The sequence below is a fragment of the Antennarius striatus genome, chromosome 2, assembly GCF_040054535.1.
Source record: "Antennarius striatus isolate MH-2024 chromosome 2, ASM4005453v1, whole genome shotgun sequence".
NCBI lineage: Eukaryota > Metazoa > Chordata > Actinopteri > Lophiiformes > Antennariidae > Antennarius > Antennarius striatus.
In genome coordinates this window covers 11,532,393-11,551,470 of record NC_090777.1, presented here as the reverse complement: position 1 = coordinate 11,551,470, position 19,078 = coordinate 11,532,393, and the positions used below count along the sequence as shown (strand labels likewise).

The 19,078-nt window shown below is 41.4% G+C and overlaps 1 protein-coding gene across 2 annotated transcripts in view; it reads right to left on the bottom strand.

Moving 5' to 3' along the window:
• Positions 1–19,078, bottom strand: part of agrn (agrin) — a 266,995-nt gene that overhangs the window by 127,359 nt on the left and 120,558 nt on the right. For both annotated transcript variants that reach the window (XM_068330831.1, XM_068330841.1), the window contains one exon: positions 16,820–16,858. In XM_068330831.1, the coding sequence (XP_068186932.1) occupies positions 16,820–16,858 (39 nt within the window). The remainder of the gene's footprint in view (positions 1–16,819; positions 16,859–19,078) is intronic.

Below are 19,078 nucleotides of genomic sequence, written 5' to 3'. Positions count from 1 at the left end.
GAGACTCTTCCATATTCATGCCTGAACCTTACTCATACGTATTCAGCTCAACATGAGACTATTTACATCCTGGAAACGGATGGAAATAATGGGAGGTGACACGGGGAGTGGGAGTTTGACCTTTGACCTATGCTTGTGTGTGCATGCATGGACGACATGCGCAAATAGGTCCATTGATTGGTGTGAATAGTGTGGATTTAAGCCTCTCATGGAAAAAAACAAACGGATAGAGATACAGATGGCTTCAAGAAAACGTCATCCTCAAAGCCGTCCTGTGATTTCATTTCAACCCAACTTCATCAGTCAACACCGACACGTCTCGCTGATTAGAACGGACACGTCATAATGGACTGTCTGATATATCTTTTAATATCCACATGGCTGCATTGAATAGCATTTAATAACTGCCGAGGCGGTCACAGGCAAATCTTCTACCATCTGCTCCACACCTAAAATGAGACCAATCAGCAACAGGGCCAGCCTTAAAACTGTGTCAGCAAAGGCAAGAAAACCAGGAAATAAGAGCAAAGAACGAAATGGAAGCGGATCCTCAAGGGGTTTAACTTTGTTTCTGGAAGGATTTCGTTCGTATTCACGGTTTTCACTGAATCTGTTGCATTATTTAGTGCTTTCTGTCATCAATTATGGGTTTTGCGAATTTAAACAATTTTAAACTGAAAACAATTCAAAAATACATGAAATAAGAAATGAATGGAAAAGCATGTACGGACATCATATAATCTATGGATGTCATCCTAAAGGAGTTCGCCGTAGACGAGAACCCGGAAGATGTTTAAAGTCTTTTAAAATGATAATGTCATATTTTAAAAGATAAAACTTCCATTTCTAAGCATGTTTTTTTTTCATAGAATGTTAAGTTCACACAAGTGGGCATAATTACGGATATGCAATAATACTTATGGATAAGTGAAAGTTCTGAAAGTTGAACATTATTAAAATTAACTCCTGATTTACTTGAATCTAATGAAGCAAAAGAACATTTGCTGCTAAAGTTATTTATGACAATTAAACCTGGTCTGATTGCAGCGATGAACGGCTTATTAATTATCTCAGATAGACCGGAACATGAGTAACTCTGATGAAGTGGCACACTGAGAAAAAAAATGCTAACAAGTTAACCATGTAAATTACGTACATAATCACATAAACACATTTTATAGCCTTCGGCTCACAAGAGGCCATCACTTGGAATCATTAGGTGTGAACATGCATCCCTTTGCATCCATTTAGCAACAAATAAAAAGACTCCCGTCTCATTTCTTATCGGCATCATTTAAAATATTCTGACTGTTTGATTGAGGGGAAAGAATGTAGAAACACCAGCGCTGACAGCCACAGCCGCATTCCAAGCAAGGCTGATGCAAAACTGAGGCATTCAAGACCTCTCATGGGTACTGGACGTATTTTTTGCTCATCATATGAGGTAAGAAAAAAACAAGCAAACCAGAAGGCAGGCAAATTAACTTGGTTTAACACCCCAGCTTGAAATATGGAGATAATGACTCGAGAGCATCGCTGGTCTCAAATGAAAAAAAGGCTCAAAGGGTTGATCTTCTACTGGGCTTTTCTAATATCTCAGGCCAGTGATGTGTCAGGGAAGGTGTTTGACTGAGTTATTATCACCCCAGGCATTAGAACAGGCAGTACCTCCCCCCACTGTCTCCAAACAACCCCCCACTACCCACCCACCTGCACTCCTCCAACCCCCCCACCTTCCTGTTTCTGACACTTCAGTTCTTCATTATTAATATTTACACCAGTTCGCTCTTCCTTCAGAACTCCTCTGTCCTTTACACACACACACACACACACACACACACACACACACACACACACACACACACACACACACACACACACACACACACACACACACACACACTTACACTTCAATAATTGATGCACTTTGCAGCACTCTGCCTAAAAATAGCCTTATAAACATTTCCTTATTCATGCTGCATTTTTCTCCAGAAACATTCGATCTTGAGAAAAGGCAAGAGCGAAGGCTTTGGACACCGACACTGGACACACACATTAATGTCTGATTCCACGGTGGCGAGAGGGTAAATGAGGCCCTGAGGAGGAAGCACAATGTTGCACCTGTGGTTTTATTAACACAACACTTCCTGCATAGTACTGATCCCATGTATGAACCGCCAGCAGCAGCATATGGCCCCAACAACACCCCAACACATGCAAAGCCAATGAAACTCAATATTAGCTTATGCAATGCAGGAGCAATCCTGCGTAATCCCTTCCTTGAGCCCTTATCCCACTGTGGACGATCCCGAGGTTTAAAGCTACAAAAAGCTGGTCTCTATCTGCGGCGGAGCAGGTGCACAACACCGGGCCTCAGATATCACAGGCTGAGGGTATTTGGTGCATTGAATGCTTAAACCAACAAACGACAGTGGCAGGACAAACATTTTAGTCACTTTCATAGTAACAAAATAAAATGATGCAGGCAAACAATGAAAAGTCTGACAAGAAGTTTGACAGCACGTATTTCCAAATTCAAGACTACAACTTCTTTTTTTTTCTTTTTTTTAGGAGGCTTTGATCACCCAAAGTATGAGTATGGTGGCCTCCTAATTCATCTTTGGTTCTAGGGAAGTGCTTGAAGACAAAAAACAAACAAACAGAAAAACAACAAGGAAATGTAGAACGTATTTATTTGATGTTTTGTACATCGTCTATGTTTACCATGTGGGTTTCTTCCATCTATACCAAAATTACACAGGACTTTACCAGCAAAACATACTCAGTAGTATAAATGAGATGCTAAATAACACCAAGAGAATTCATTCCTTATCATAAAGAGTGAAGGAGTAATTACATTACGGAGCATTCCAATTAGTGCTTTATCTTTCCCAACGGTTCAAAAGTTGTGTGTCTGAGTGGAACACACTATGAAGTGTTGTTATCTTCTACTTTCTTTCCTCTGCACCTTCTACCGCATGGCAGAAACTCCAGCTAGATGCAGATAGCGTGGACGTTTTTATTCTGCTCACTGATCCAGCCTCTGGCCGTTCCATCCCAGCGTGGTTCCTGCTGTACGGAGTTGTTCTAGTGTCATGTATCGCCACAGTAAAGGTTTCTAAATGTGATGCGCACGTCATCTTGCAGCACAGTTGGATGACGTTGCCTCACGGCCCACCTGGGTCTATGCGTGTTTGCATTCAGAGTAAATAAAGCAGGATAACAGCATGGATCAATGGCAGCAAAGAATCATGCCGTTACACATACAGGGCTGAAAAATATAGAATCCAGCATTGATGTGAACTCTGCTGGTTTTCTTGGTTTAATTAGGATGAAGCTGTACTTATAAAATAAATGACCTCCAGTTACAGACTTTCAATGCTCCACGCATAACGACTCATCTTCATGTAAGGATCTGTGTTGGAAGTCATCACCATCTGCGATATCTAAAAACTCATCGACTCCAGAAGCTTCTACTCACATCCTCCTCCATCAACACATTTATTAAAAGCAATGCAACTTTAAGAGGGAGTGCTGCTTCTCTGACAAAATGTCAAGGTGTAAACAGTTGAGGGTGTGAATCGTGCAGTAACACGATTTCAGCAGTGGTGTTAAGTGACATTTATGAACGGGCTCTCCAGCAAGAAGCCAAACTGGAGGATGTCTAAACTCTCTTTGTCCGGTCAGACATCATACAGGTACCAAAGCTTTAGGCTGATGAAGTACTTAAATTTCAATCTTTGTTGTTATTTAACTTGACATTTCAAAGACTTTCAGCTTTTGCTTAAATGAAAAGGAATTTGTTCATAATCTATTCTTGCATATTTCCCTGAAAATGTGATAAGGAGATATGAAATTTGAAATGAAACTGCAGACAGCATCTTTTATTGTGGACTGTTTATTTTTCCCATCAAACCAGTTCTATCTCCCCCGTTTCATCTCATCTGCTTCCAGATGTTTGGAATGTTTTGTGATTTCCCCGTCTCATCCGATCCCTGTCCTTCGAATTTGGCTCATACGAGCAATCCTCTCAACCAAAAAATGAATGAATATATAAACCCCCTACCTGCTTAACCATAGTTTGAAAAGAAAAAAGAAAAAAATAGTATATGTGAATATATTTGCAAACCGTATATCTTTCTTAAATATGCAGCTTCGTCTTCCCTGAGTCTCCTGAAAAACAATACTAAAACCCAAATAAAAACAGAGGGGAGCGATGGAGAGATGGAGGCACGAGCTTTTACAAACCGCCTACGCAGCTGAGGCTCCCTTTTTTTAGGGAGGCGAAAAGCATTACAGCGATAATCCTGTTTTCATTATGTGCAACATTAACTGTGTTTAATATTGATTGAAAGCCTCCTCCTAAATATAAAGAAAGCGGCGACACATTTAAACAGCTAACAGCCACGGTGTACCTGTGTGCTGGGTGTAGTTCAGAGGAGTGTGCTGGCGTCTCTGCTGCTCTCTCTGGGCTCATTAAAACTTGATGAACCTGAACACTCCCTCTAAAAGCAGCGGCGGCTTGTCAGAGCGGGCTGTGACTCTCTCCATTAGCATAATGTGTTCAGTGATAGAAACAGGCAAGATCATGAAGGAGGACTTTTAGGAGGTTTGGCTTCCAGAAAATCTTTGTTCTTGAAATAATGGTCCAACTTGGGCAACGTTCACCATTTAATGTCTTAAAATGTAGTCCTAAACAACGGACTAATCTGATCTAAATATTGTTGTTTTATTGTGAAAAGTGTTGCTGATTCACGACGACTCAACTCTCAGCTCTCAGTTCTTAGTTTTAGTTTACCGGCGTGCAGCTGCATTGATTCCGTTTTGCTCTCGAAGCTCTGCTCACCAACTGAACACAACGGATTCAGCATCAAAAGGCAAACAGTCTGGAATCTATTTCTGGTTGATCAGTCAGAGATGGAATGGATGAAGATGTTAACAACCAAGCTGAAACAAGTGTGCTTTAATTTACTGACCTCACACCAGTTGTGTACTTGGAGCAAATCCTGATTTTCAAAACTCAGACCTGCTTTTCTGTTACTTCCTGTCGGTGACGTTTCTCTGACCTTCATCTGTTCTGGTGGTGATATACAATAATCCTGGACTTCAATAAAGAGCTAAGGCAAACTAAGCCTTCTGATGATTTTTTCTGACTCACACTGATCTAATGAGACATGTTAATCATCAACAGTCCACAGATGCAACAAGCAACACAGAGATTTGTGTATTTTGAAAGCTACAGAATGCAGCTTTTAAAAAAAAAAAAAAAAGTTTCTCAGAGCCTGCAGTTTCATTTGGTCTCAATCAGATCCGCTCACAGATCCAGGATTTCTCACTGAACTTAATTCAACACGCATTACTGTTTACACCATATGCACTAGTGCACACAGCAAAAAGCCACATCTGAGCTGGTGTGAGTTTGAACGGAACACGTATTTGGTCAGTGAGCAGCAGGGATGGACTACATATCATCCCCTACTTAAGTCAGCTTTATTACACATCCTTTAACAAACAACCATCACTATTTGTTTACCTGCACTGTAAGAGGGTGTGCTAATGCATAATAAATACTTGGCGTGTGTGTGTGTGTGTGTGTGTGTGTGTGTGTGTGTGTGTGTGTGTGTGTGTGTGTGTGTGTGTGTGTGTGTGTGTGTGTGTGTGTGTGTGTGTATCAGTGTGTGTGTGATACAGTGTGTGAGGCCAGTCAACTTCTAGCTCAAATGCCATATCTCATCTTTAACAGACTGAGTATGACCAATCTAACACTGCCCCAGAAGATTTTTGTGCGTCTGTGTGCATGTGTGCGTGTATGTGTGTGTGTGCGTGTGTGTGTGTGTGTGTGTGTGTGTGTGTGTGTGTGTGTGTGTGTGTGTGTGTGTGTGTGTGTGTGTGTGTGTGTGTGTGTGTGTGTGTGTGTGTGTGTGTGTGTTTGTGTTGGCTGGTCGTAGTTCAAATCTACACGGGATGTGTGAGACAAAACATAGAAAAAGACAACATGAAAACTCAGCTATCTGATTGAGAAACAAAAGTGGGACAAGTCACATCATCTCCAAACCCAGTCCTTTTTCCTCTAAGCTATAATGAAACTGGTTGGGGGGTGGGGGAAGTGATTGAATCTTAGCGTGGCATCAGATGAACACAGCATGGCGCTGATGTAATTGCACATTTTTTCCCCTTTGGTGCTTCTGCTCGCACATAACAGTCTCATTTCGAACGAGAGGAAATGTATTGCCTCTCAGGAGAAGGATGAGAGTCACATGGCTCTGACTCTTGAAACCACTCATGACCTCCAATGCATAATATACACCAGGATTTTTAAGCCTTGCAAAGAAAATACACACCCTACCTTTCATTCAGAGATGATCTATTGGTTTGAGATCAGCTAATGTGTGATGCTCCTGGAGATTCTCATTCATCTAACCGTCCCAGATTTAACGATGATGTTGTCCTTAGATGTCACAGGAAGGGGCCTGCTGCTCTATCAGTAGAGCAATGCATTCTGGGATAACTCAAAAGTGTGCATGTCAAGAGTTATCTATTGGTGATTAGGCTATAGTTTTCAATCAGCTTCTAACATACACACATTCTTTGTCCCTTTCTCTCTCTCTCTCTCTCTCTCTCTCTCTCTCTCTCACACACACACACACACACACACACACACACACACACACACACACACACACACACACACACACACACACACACACACACACACACACATTTGGTGCTAAGTCCTACCCCCAGGCTGACAAGCCCTCAGTGCCAGAGAAATGTAGAAAGGATTTCTGGGAGAAAGAGCGCTGGAGAAAAATGGAGGGAGCAGGAGGAGTGAGATAAATTAAAGGTGAATTTCAGTTCAGGCCAGTTTCTGAAGGATGATAATTTAATATGCTCAGGATGAAGGATAATGGAAGCGCTTATGTTTGAGTTGTTGCCCTACCTGCCATGCTCTCACTCCCTCATTCTCATATTTCCTTTACTTTCTCCTTGTTGTCCCCATTTTCTTCATTGTTCCTTAATTCCAAGCTTCCAGCCTCCTTTACAGTTTTCCCATAGCTGTTCACTGGTGCCTTCCTCTACCCACTGGTTCACAGTTGCACTGCTCCGTGACAGTTCATGTCCAGTGACTTCATAGAATCCATCCGACCCTCTACATGCTGCAGGTTTCCAGTGTCTGAGGAAGCAAACCAGCCTCAGGTAGAATGTTCTTTACAGCATCAGCTTCATTCTTCCTCCTCCAGACAAACTGTTCACTAAACTGTAAAAACTCACAGTTTGATTTATCGCTCCACAGAAACAGCATCTAAAAACTTCTTTGTCTTTTCTAAATGATTTTGAGCTTTTCTTATTTCGGGCTTCTCGGAAGAAAACGCTGGATTTCTACTGATAAAGGTTAAATTGTGGTGCAGAACTTTAATGTCTGATTTGTAAACATGTCTTTTATGAGGGATATTCAGGAGTTTGAGTAATTTAATTGCTTCACATTAAAAGCATTTTGTGTTGAACATGGAAAATAAATTCCAATCTGTTGTGTTGGCTTGTTTAAACGGCTCGTGTGTTCTTTGGTCACTGCAAACAGCCGATAAACACAACGCAGATAAACTAAACGTGCAATTTGTCACAAAGGTCAGACTTTGGTTTGTGACTTTTCAAAGGAGCAAAGATTATAAATACAATTTTAGATAAAACAGATAATAAAACACAATGTTAAGCAGCAAAAACATTTGTGTTCCTGTTTTCTAACCTGTTAGTCCTTTGTGAGCATCATGACACAGATTTCTAACCATTGTTTGACAGCTACCAGCGGTTCGAACAAAATACCCTCCTTTTACAGGTGTGCATTTGTGTGTGTGTGTGTGTGTGTGTGTGTGTGTGTGTGTGTGTGTGTGTGTGTGTGTGTGTGTGTGTACGTTTGTATGTGTGTGTGTATGTGTGTCACAGCTTGTCCTTATCACTGTCAGATCAGGTTAGTTTGATAGTGTTAAATAGTAAAGAAAGGAGTAGCAGCGCCTCTGAATCAAGCTGGAACGTCTTGATGAAGAGCAGGTGCAGAAATTTATCACCCAATGAAAGGACACCAATTTGAAAAAGGTGCTAAATTTTGCTCTTATTTTAATTCTCTCACTTGTTGTGATAAACTTTTTGTGGAGTGGTGACAGGAGACAGCTGTGGGAGATGAGGGCTGTCTAACACCAGTGGGAAATGGCATTGCTAATATGTGTCACATGTGCAGACAGACACACACGCGCACACACACACACACACACACACACACACACACACACACACACACACACACACACACACACACACGCTCACAAGCACACACAGGATACCTTGTTTCAGACAGTGTGTGAGAAATGGGAGTCCTTTACGTTGAAATTCCACATGTGTGAAGCATGTGTGGGAGGGCACGAGTGATTCTGAGTAATTTGCAGTTATTTGATACTCGACCCATTCAGCCATACATCAAGCCAGACACACACATAAAACACATCACTCCGAGTTGTGCTCCTGCATTTAGATGTGTGTGTTTCTGCCTGCAGGTGGATTGATTGTCATAGAAGTGAGGAATGCACAAAACACTGGTGCAGTTTCACACATTGTGCAAAGAACATCTTTTCCTCTATATCTCTATACCCTCAAAGTGTGATTATTGTTTCATAAATAGATTAAGTATTCATTTTCTTCACATTTACGTATGTGTTAAGACACACACTGGTCAACTTCAAGCAGAAAACTGGATTTTAGTCCCAACTGTGTGTCAGGCTCTTTATTATAACCTTGATCTCTTTTATCACTCTTTTACACTGCCTTCCTAAAAGGCTCGTCTACCTTATGACAACAGAGCAGACCTTTAAGGACTAAAATAAATTCTTCAAAATGTGCATTTTTATTTTTGCAGTTTAACTCTCAAAAAGAGGGAGACCAAACATTACTCAAAGTAAATGCAGCGTTTTTCTCAGGCTAGGAGGAAACACATAGCAGCAGTCAGGCACAGGGTTTGTCTTCAGTGACCCCAACCCCTAATTACAGAGTCACACAGTCTACTGGGGAGCATGACACTCCAGCGGTAAACAAGCTTAGCTTAACAACACACACACACGCACACGCACACGCACGCACGCACACACACACACACACACACACACACACACACACACCAGCACACTGGTGCTTATTATCCAGAACCTCTGACATGTTTCCTGGAACTTTCTGTTTTTATCTTCATCATGTTGTGTAAACGCTGGACTTCACGTCATTTAAGACACATCAAATAATCCAAACACACACCAGCACATGAACACTAGCTGAGGAAGATATGTTCACACAATATACAGTTTCAGTGTCAACAGTGAGAATAAGACAAGTTAACTGAAACCTGTGTGAAAATATTGATTTCCTTGCTTGATTTAACCCCTTCAGGTCCGTGCAGACCTGCTAGTTGTTCTCACTTCCTTTCGTCTACATCTCTCCCCATCAGTGAACAAATGTGGAACCAGGGAGAAATCCTTCCTACAGGCGTATTTCAGGGGTAGTTTCATCACAGACGTATAAATGCATCGACACAAGAGCTTTATTGTTGTGTTTGGATTGCCTGGGCTATTTCATTTCTTTTTGTTAACAGTATGTTTAAAGCCCTCTTCCTCAAACCTCAAATAAAAATGTTTCTGGATGATTTGAGCATTTAAGTCATCCGATGAAAAGTCCTGTTTTGTTTTTTTTTTAAATTCCACAGAAAAATATCCCAGCTGTTTGTGTGTTTGTGTGTGTCTCTGTGTTTGTGTTTGTGTGTGTGTGGTGCTCCAGCACACTAGCACGTCAGAGAATAATTTATGTCTTTCTTCCTCTTAAATAGCACAAACAACAGCTAAATTGGTCAAATCGTTGACAATTTTTCATTCTACTCCTATTTCCATCCCCCATCTTTCTCGCTTTCATTATGGAAATGAGCAAGCAGGCAGATGTGTGAGGTTGACGGAATACTAAGCGCACTCTTTATTTGTTCTCTGTCGTGGACACACTCAAGAGGGTTGTGGCTACAAAAACCAATGTGAGGTACCGATGGGTTAAATACATGGGGTAGAGAAGGAAACAATATGCATAAAGCCAGAGCTGGAAGAAATTAACTCCTGTATTTGGCACCAAATTACTATGTTTTCTCACATGGACTCTTGCTTGAGTCAGATAAAGATGATGCACACATACATAAATAAATAGATGGTGTTCCTTCTGCAAATAATGGTTGTTTCTGTCTTCAACACAGTCGAAGCACATCTGGAGGACAGAGATTGGTGTGGAGCAGAGAGGCGTAGCGTTCTCACATCGGTTATTGCTGCAGCTTGAATTCTGACCAACAAAACCCAAATTATACTTCCCATCTCCCCAAAGTCACAGGGTCATTGCCGTGTCATTTTATATCATCTGTCAGTGTTTGTTTGCAAGTTTGCAGTTCAAATGTGTGACTGCAGACTATATGCATGTACAAGAGATCACACGGGTATTTATGTCAGGGCTGCTACGCTGCCTTCCTGCTTCATTTCATCCTGGATGGCTGGGTTCAGAGCACGGAGGGCCACCGGAGTAAAGGTTGAAACTTAAGGGCTGTTACGCTTGTTGTCTGATTAATCACACTTTCCTTGTTTGTGCATGTAAATCAATTTTTGGATTGATTTCCTTTTCTTCGGGAGGGCAAGAGAAGAAATCTCCTCATGGAAAACTAATCTTTGTAAATAGACCCAGCTGATATGAAATCTAGAGGGCTCATCTACTTATCGTTGGCTTTTATTTAAAGTGCTCTGTTCTAGGATTTCATGTTTCCTTAAGCTGTTATTACAAGAGGCTGATATAAATATAATGTGTGTATATGATGTTTTGACTGTGGAGCAGTGTAGCTGCTCCTTGGAAGAGTCAGAAGTCAATGATGCACAACCATGTGTCTGGTTTGAGGCTGTGAACATCAACAACTGTGGTCAGGTTGAGGAAAGCAGCTCTCCTGAATGTACATGCACTTCTACAGGTCTATGTCACAGCGACATAAACAAAGTCTGACAGGTAGGTTAACAGTTAATGTGTCTGCAGTCTCCACTGTGCCCCCGCTGGCTCTCCAGCTACAGCTTGAAATATGCACTTTAATGCACTACCATACTCACTGCATATTATCTGACTAGTATGCACTTTGTTCACGCTGACGGATGAAGACGTTCAAGTAATAGGTATCTGCGGTCGTTTTCTATCGCTGCCACATTCTTTGCCATCATAAATATGATTTAGCAATCGGCACATCCTGCTCACAGCCCCTTTTTGCTCAGTCTGTTCAATGCAGGACTGGAGCACCCTCCTTTCTGTATGAACTCACTGAAGGCGTATTATGTGTGTAGCCTACAGCTAGTGGCAGTTAGCAGCTAACCCAAAGAGCCGGAAACCAGTGGCTGCAAACTGCAGAATATTGACCCAAGAGAGTTTTCTGATAACAGTATTTGTCTTTGTAGCTTTTTTTAAAGTCATCAATGATTACCTAATTTTCTAACCAACTTTTCAAATTTGTTCTACTTTTAAGTGAAGGTTGCAATGGAATTGCAACAATATAATCTAATGACTTTTGGGGGTTTTTTGGATCATTTTTATTCATTTTCATTATGGCACAAGAGAGGGACGTTTAACTTGAAGCTTGAACACAATTGAAAAACACACAGTACTGATACAAAAGAAATACACACTGACACTCCCCCAACACACACACACACACACACACACACACACACACACACACACACACACACACACACACACACACACACACACACACACACACACACACACACACACACACACACACACACACACACACACAGAAGTAAACTGTGAAATCAGATGTTCAGGTTTCTGTCCTGTCTCTATGCTGGGAGTGTGTGTGTGTGCGTGTGTGTGTATGTGTTCATGCCCACACCCTGAGGTTCAAATGAAATCTGTAAACAATATTTCTGGCTGAGTGAAGAAAAACAAGTAGCAAGAGGTGAAATGTTCAAGAGAGAGAAACAGAGACAGCGAGAGAGAGAGAGTTTGTGTTTGTGTGTGTGCGTGTGCGTGTTACAGAATGAGAAGGAGCAAAAGAGTACTGAACTGTAGATGTCTGTCTACTAGACATATAGATCGTGAGTGAGAAGTCTGGATATTGTCTGCACAGTGCAAAACACTCCAAATAACTTTCATTTGTTAATAAGGAAAACACCAACTGTGATGCAGGACTCAGATAATGGCCGTATATCACAGCATAATATTGTGGACACTTCAAGCCACTTATTTTCCATTATTTAAAGAAACTGACAATGATATTCGTTGCACTAGTAACCCTTCCCCAGGTGGTTATTTTCTGGCATTACCACCCAATGATTAAATTAGCACCTGCCCATCACAGCCTACAGTGGAATGAAAACTGATTCAAAAATTAAAATAACGTGCTACTGTGTTAATGAGAAGGGATAAACGACACCCTTTCAGTGGTGGGGAATTACTGCTAACATGCAAAGAACATAGAGGGCTCATTTAAATTGACATTAGACCTAATTAACTCCAATATATGACAATAAATGGGGGACTGGGCTTTCAACCCTCATTGCTCGCCATGCTGAGAGATAAAGGCTTCAATAACCATCCAGAAATTATTAATTACCCTGCCTGCATTCATACCATTAATGAGACTGTGTTTTCACCTCTGAAATCACTCTTTCTATTTCATAAATTCTCCATACCAGAAATTTGTTTCATTTTCTTTGTTCTTACTACTTCCTTCATTGATCTTCCCAGAAGCAAGGCAGAAATCACTTTACGGAAATAGACAAACATTATAGAACAATTAACTCGTCAAAATAAAAGGCTGCCACAAGGAAATATCATCAGTGAGTAGGTGAAATTCAATTATTTTAATTTATCTCACAAAAAATGAGTACAAAAAACAGAGTGTCACTCTTAAATCCAATGGAGATTGGTAGAGATGTGGTGAATTCCACATACACATTGAAATAAAAGCCAGATGTCATAAGACAAAGGTCATAGATCAGACTCTGAAAAGGGTCAATACAGCTGTACCTTTGTTGCACAGCTACTTTTTCTTTTTATGGTACCTCCCATACATGGAGTAGCCTTCAGAAAAATGTCCAAATGTAGTTATAACCATTATCTACCCAACAGGTCCAACATGGCAGTGGAGGCTCCAAAGCCAAGGTACATATCAAAGTAAGCCTGCTTTTCAGCTGTGTCAATTATCACTCTATGTCACAGGGAATAAAAAAGTAAATAGGGCTGCGTTTACAGCATAACCTTCTGTTATTCTCTCTGGACTATCATCTCTGGCCTCCATAGATCAATACTGTCTAAGCTGAGTTGAGGTGAGACAAGAGTTGGAGCAGCATCAAATACAAACGGTCAGATGTGGGGGTTGACAGGACTGGGCTGATCCTTTGCCCTTCACCTTTGCTCATGAAAAAAAAGAGTACTTACTCAACCTCTTCAGACGCTGACATAAGCATCTGCTGAGTCCACAGACACAAACAGTGAGACAGACTACTCTGACCAAGGTGAGGATACAAAGTTCAGCTCTGCAATTTTAAAGTACTGTATATTTTCAAAGGGCAGTAAACTTTACGTTGATAAACTCAAGGCTGCCCGCTGCCCTCTCTGCTTTTCTATCTGCTTACACAACAATAGGCTAACAAGCTGGTCTCTGTTAAAAGCAGGACATTAATCTCTACTATGAAATCCGCATCTATGAGAAGAAACTACTTTTGATATCTTGTTGTGAGGCAGTGCCCCCAAATTGCCAAAAGATGAGGTATATATTTTCATTGTGTTAAATGTATGACAGGAAATGATTTAATTAAGATAGGAAGGAGCACAGGGAAAGTCCCCAGAAGAATACATTACAAGAGGGTAAGGGGTGAGGAGTGTTTGGTTACTGTACTCTTCAAGAGTTGACAGAGTTATGTCAGTTCTTCAAGAAGTGCTGGTCTTCTCGAAGTGGTACAGAGCCCGCTGGTGTTTTTCCAGACATCCTTCAATCTTAGATCAAATTACATTTCAGTCCAGGGGTTATTTTGTCTGTTAGTGAGAAGCATCCTGTTGGGAGTACTGTCAGTTACAAATGTGAAAATGAAAGAGTGACATGAAACTGGCTCCTGCTGTGCAGAATGTGATGGAGACGGTCACAAAAGACCCTTGAACCGGAATGGTTCTCAATTATACGTCCTTTATTTTGAGGAACTGGGTTATTTTGGGTTTTGTTTCAGCAGTGTTTTGTCACTCTAATAGGATGACATAAAGGATAACTCGAGCAGCCATGTGCCTGATTTCCTCTCTCCTTGAAGACCTTGAGATGGATTTCAAATGGATCTCTATTTTTAGTCATTGTTACAACTGCATTTGGAATAAACTACATGAATTACTGCCACCTTCCTATTTTCTTAACCCATGGATGAACCTTGATAACTGGAAGCCAACAGTCCAATACATCAAGCAACCCCACCCAACTCCCCCCTACCAATGTCCAATACTAAACCATCAAGCTACAAAGCTATGGACTGACTTGGTTAAGCTAAAACAGAGAGCTACCATCTCATTATTAGGGACAACTTGCAGTAAAAAAATGTGGCCTGAGCCCGGCCACTGCTGTAAGCCTTGAAAAAGGGCCTAATTGAAGACAGCTTTGTGATTTTTGTCACTTTGTTGACTGGTGATTATGGGCCATTCATTGGGGAGGATTCATCAGTTATTTGCTGATGAGACACATCGTTAATATATTCTGAGGGTTTTGCTTACTGTGCCGAACCTGCATTTTCCCCTCCATGTCCCAATATTCTCTCACTCTAATTTGCAGAACAAATTCCTTTACTTTCTGCAGAATCTCCTCATGCTAATAAGGACATTTCATCAACAGTCGTTCAGAGACAAATTAGACTGTTTAAAAATGCAGGTTCTGTGGTATCTTGCCTGTGATTTCCTGTATTGAAGTACTGGGAACGCAGACCGTCCTTGGCAATGAGGACAAGTTTAGTAGAAGGGGCCATGCACTCTTTAAAGCGGATTTGACAAATTGCAGGGCTACACGGACCCTTTGCCGGTTCAGAGCATCTTTTCAAAGTCCCCTCCAACATTACTATAGCCACCGTTTCAAAAAAGTAACCCACTGTCTTATTTTAACTGACTCTAATTGTCTCACTAATCTCTCTAGCATTAAATGACCTGGAGAAACTGAGTCCCGTTGGGCAGGCTTACCCCACTGATTGGAGACTTTGCCTTTTGTTTTGCCTGGCACATTAAAACAGTGCAGGCTTCTGACGGAATGTCTGCAGAACTATTGGAAACGCAATTAAGGGCTAGCAGTGGCTTTTAAACGCTTGATTAGTGCAGAAACAAACTGTGCCCCTTCGACGGCGAAAACTTTAATACATGGGAAATGAGTGGTTTGATCGATAATCAGGGCGTCTTTTCTAAGGGAAAATTCAATGAAAAACAAGAGGGGCTGCTTCCCTGACTGCACGATGTTTCCCATTTTCCCAGCGGACAGACAAATTTTAAGGTAATATATTTGCTTCAAAACCAGACAAATGGAATTTCACTGTGAGACATAATTGTTTGTATCGTCAATTTTATCTTTTACTAAACTCAAAACAAACAGATGTTGTACACTCCCAGCAGCATTTGAATCACAGTGTTTTATGATCTGAGGCTGAATGGGAAAGAAATAGTCATCTTAGATGCCTTATATTTGAAGAGCAGCTCGTCCTCACCTCACCTGATCCAATCAGCACGCTAATTTCTTTCAGCCAAATGCCAAAGCCATTTCACATTGACAGTGAATAGTCCTTTGTCCTGACTCCAAGCACATTGACCATCAACCAATTCTAATTTGATGCAGTTTTAAAGCTGACATCTATCACAAAACAGCTTCTCCAAACAAGCTGGTCTATGGGACGAGTGATTTAGGAATTATCAGACACAGATTCAGAAAGCCCCCACTGTGGCCTTTTGTCCCTGTTATCAGCTGGGTGGCTGGGATCATTAAAAACGTTTTCTCCGTGTGTTTTCTTCCTCCAAATGCCTGGCTTTGTAGCCTACATACAAGCAGGATGAAGCAGCACCTTCAGAACTAGTAAGCCTCCATTGCTGTCTGTCAGTACAGCGAAAATAAAATACATCACCAGTCTATCAAAAACTGTCTCGCTGTGCTGCATTTGATAAATACTCATGATAACAGCTTGAAACCAGCTGTTTCCTTCCAATTAAAGCTTGCCAAAGCCCACCGTTTTTGAAATAATTTGTTTTTTTAATTAACGGCTCATGTTGCCAGGCTAGAAAGCGAATGAAACAATGCAGCACCCATTGCAAAGATTTATATATGACAGATTGGATGAGAGCATGTGGATAACAAGGCAGGGCAGTGGTACTGTTCTACACCTCTAGCCCACAGAGCCCCAGCGACCTCACTGTTCAAGGAAAGGATGGTTATTATCCTATTAAACTCTATCAGAAGGATGTGGATGCTACTGTGTAACAGGTATTAAACATCAGACCAACTAGCTTTGCCAGCAGAACAAATCAAGTCATCCAAAGATCCTTCTCACATCAAAACAGACCTATCGACGTGCCTGCAATACTAACAAAGCAGAAACGAGAAGGAAAGCAGCCAAATCTGGCACTGTGCTCAGGCGGACGCCCGCTTCAAAGGCAGGGATCCACCATCCAGGGTCATTATCTGCAGATACACCCCCCAAGATCACCAGGGGTCAATGAAGGCAAGTAGAAGGAAAGTATACAGACTTACCATCAGGAGGCTGAGCCGGTGTGAAGTGAGGAGGTTTGTCTGAAAGAGATAAAAGAGAGAACGAAATAGGTTTTTAGTTTTGGGGAGATTCAGAAACTTCCCAGGGGTGAAGGCCAAGTAATTGAGTTGCTAAAAAAAAAAGAGACACGTTCTCTCTACAGGCCAGGCTTTTCTATCTAACACATCCCCGTGCAGCACTCGGGCCCTGCAGGAGAACATTTCAGTGATACTGGTACTATCATTGGTTTTTCATTCATTGTTTCTGTGTCTTTGCATCCCAAACCACACCGTGAGACTCTGAATATTATAAGAACCCATGAGTATTGAATAGTTCTGTTTTTGTTTTTGTTTGAAAAGTGTGAGATAAGTGTTTAAATGTCACATTGACAGTGATGGCATGCAGTCCCTGCTCAATCCCCCCAGCAACCACATGCAGAATAAATTACACTGTTTTCAGCCCTATACTGAATGACATCATACTACTCTCCTGGTCTACAGCCAGCAGACGATGACATAAGGCTCACTGATGTGAGTGTACCATAACAACGACTGATGAGGTCACGCCCAGGGGAAGGATCTCATGAAATCTGAGTTCTTTACCATTTTGGCACTTTGATGCTAAAAGCAGATACATTTTACCAAGCAATGTAAAAAGATGAATGACAGTTTATTATGTGGATCAGGATCAGGATCATGATCGTAGTTTTTTTTTTTCATGCAATGGAAAATATTAGGGTCTGAACAAATAAAAATAATTTCTCAGAAACATTTATTACACTAAAATTATAGTATAACACTATTTGTAGAGTCACTAAAACAAATGCAAAATTTATATTATCAAGCAGACAAATCCTCAACATAAGAGTTTTTGTTTGAGATACAGTCAAGTGCAAATTCTAACAGAAGAGCAACATATTCAAACATTATTAAGAAACTAAAAAATAATGGCAAAGTTAAACTGGCAGCGGTTCACAGAAAACCTATTGATCCCAAGTCACAACAAATGATCATCAGGATAAAAATAACAATCAGTGATCTAAAGGAATGATGGATTTTTGTTTCTGTGCGTTCTCATTAATTTCAGGAAACCAAGAGGCACCCTCTCATAAACGTGCTCCTCAAAGACCATAGACTGTTCACAGCACAACCTAAACCAAACCTCCTCCTCACTCTGGTCGACAGTCAAGTCTGCTGTCTAACTCACTGAGCAGAAAGTTGTCAGAGCTGCCAACACACAACAAACACAGCAATGCACACATACAGAAAGGATGTGCAGCCACTCAGCCGTCTCTCCAAAGTTTCTGCACTGTGAGGGATAATGAGGAAGATAAAACACATCACATCCATTACCCCGCTAACACATTTTTCCAGGGCCCCGTCAACCACTGCAACGAAGCCTTCTCAGGACTTCTCCGATATCCGTCGGCTTCCCAAGACAGCTGAATTTTACATTTAGGCTCTCTTAGAATTGCTTGTCAACAGCTGGGGCTTTGGGGGAGAAAGACAGAGAGAGAGAGAGAGAGGCAGAGAGAGCATAGGTACGTGGCAGAGAAAAAATGAGGAGAGGGGAGAGGCGAGGCTGGTGCTAGAGGTGAATAATGAAGTGTCTGCTGAAGCTGTTTCCCAATCAGGGATGACAGTAACTGATTTCCATCTGGAGGGGATTTCAAGAAAACAAGGGTGTTGGTAGAAATCGGCATCAGGACACAGTAGAAGTTTTGCAAAGTGTACAAAGAAGCGCGCAGAAGAACAGACAAACTGACTGCTCTCCATGTCCCTCACACATAAACATGTCTGAACACACACAAACACACAATAACACACCGATACCAACACATTGTCACAAGAGGAAAACCAGATGGAGCCTGACACAGTAGGTGGCAAACACAAAGAGCTGAGATGCCAGGAGAAGCTAAATGCCTTCTTCACATTTCTATAATGAAAGGACAAGATAAGGTTTTTCTAGAAATGTATCAGGCGTCTCCATCTCCCTCAGTAGGTGGGAGGGTCTTCCAGAATCCAGGTGTCTGTGTGAATGTCACATCACAGCCATCATTCACTCTATATCTTCAGCCAATCAGTGGATGTCTGACTGTGACATTTAGACACGTGCAGGAAGAGAGGTGTGTGCATCTTTCTATGTCGGTACGTCATCTTCCTTTAGGTGTGGTTGACGTATTGTGTAGTACTAAATGTGTCTCTCTATGTGGGCTCTGTTGGCAGGCAGCAGGGTTTTGAGGGGGGGTTAATCTACGTGTG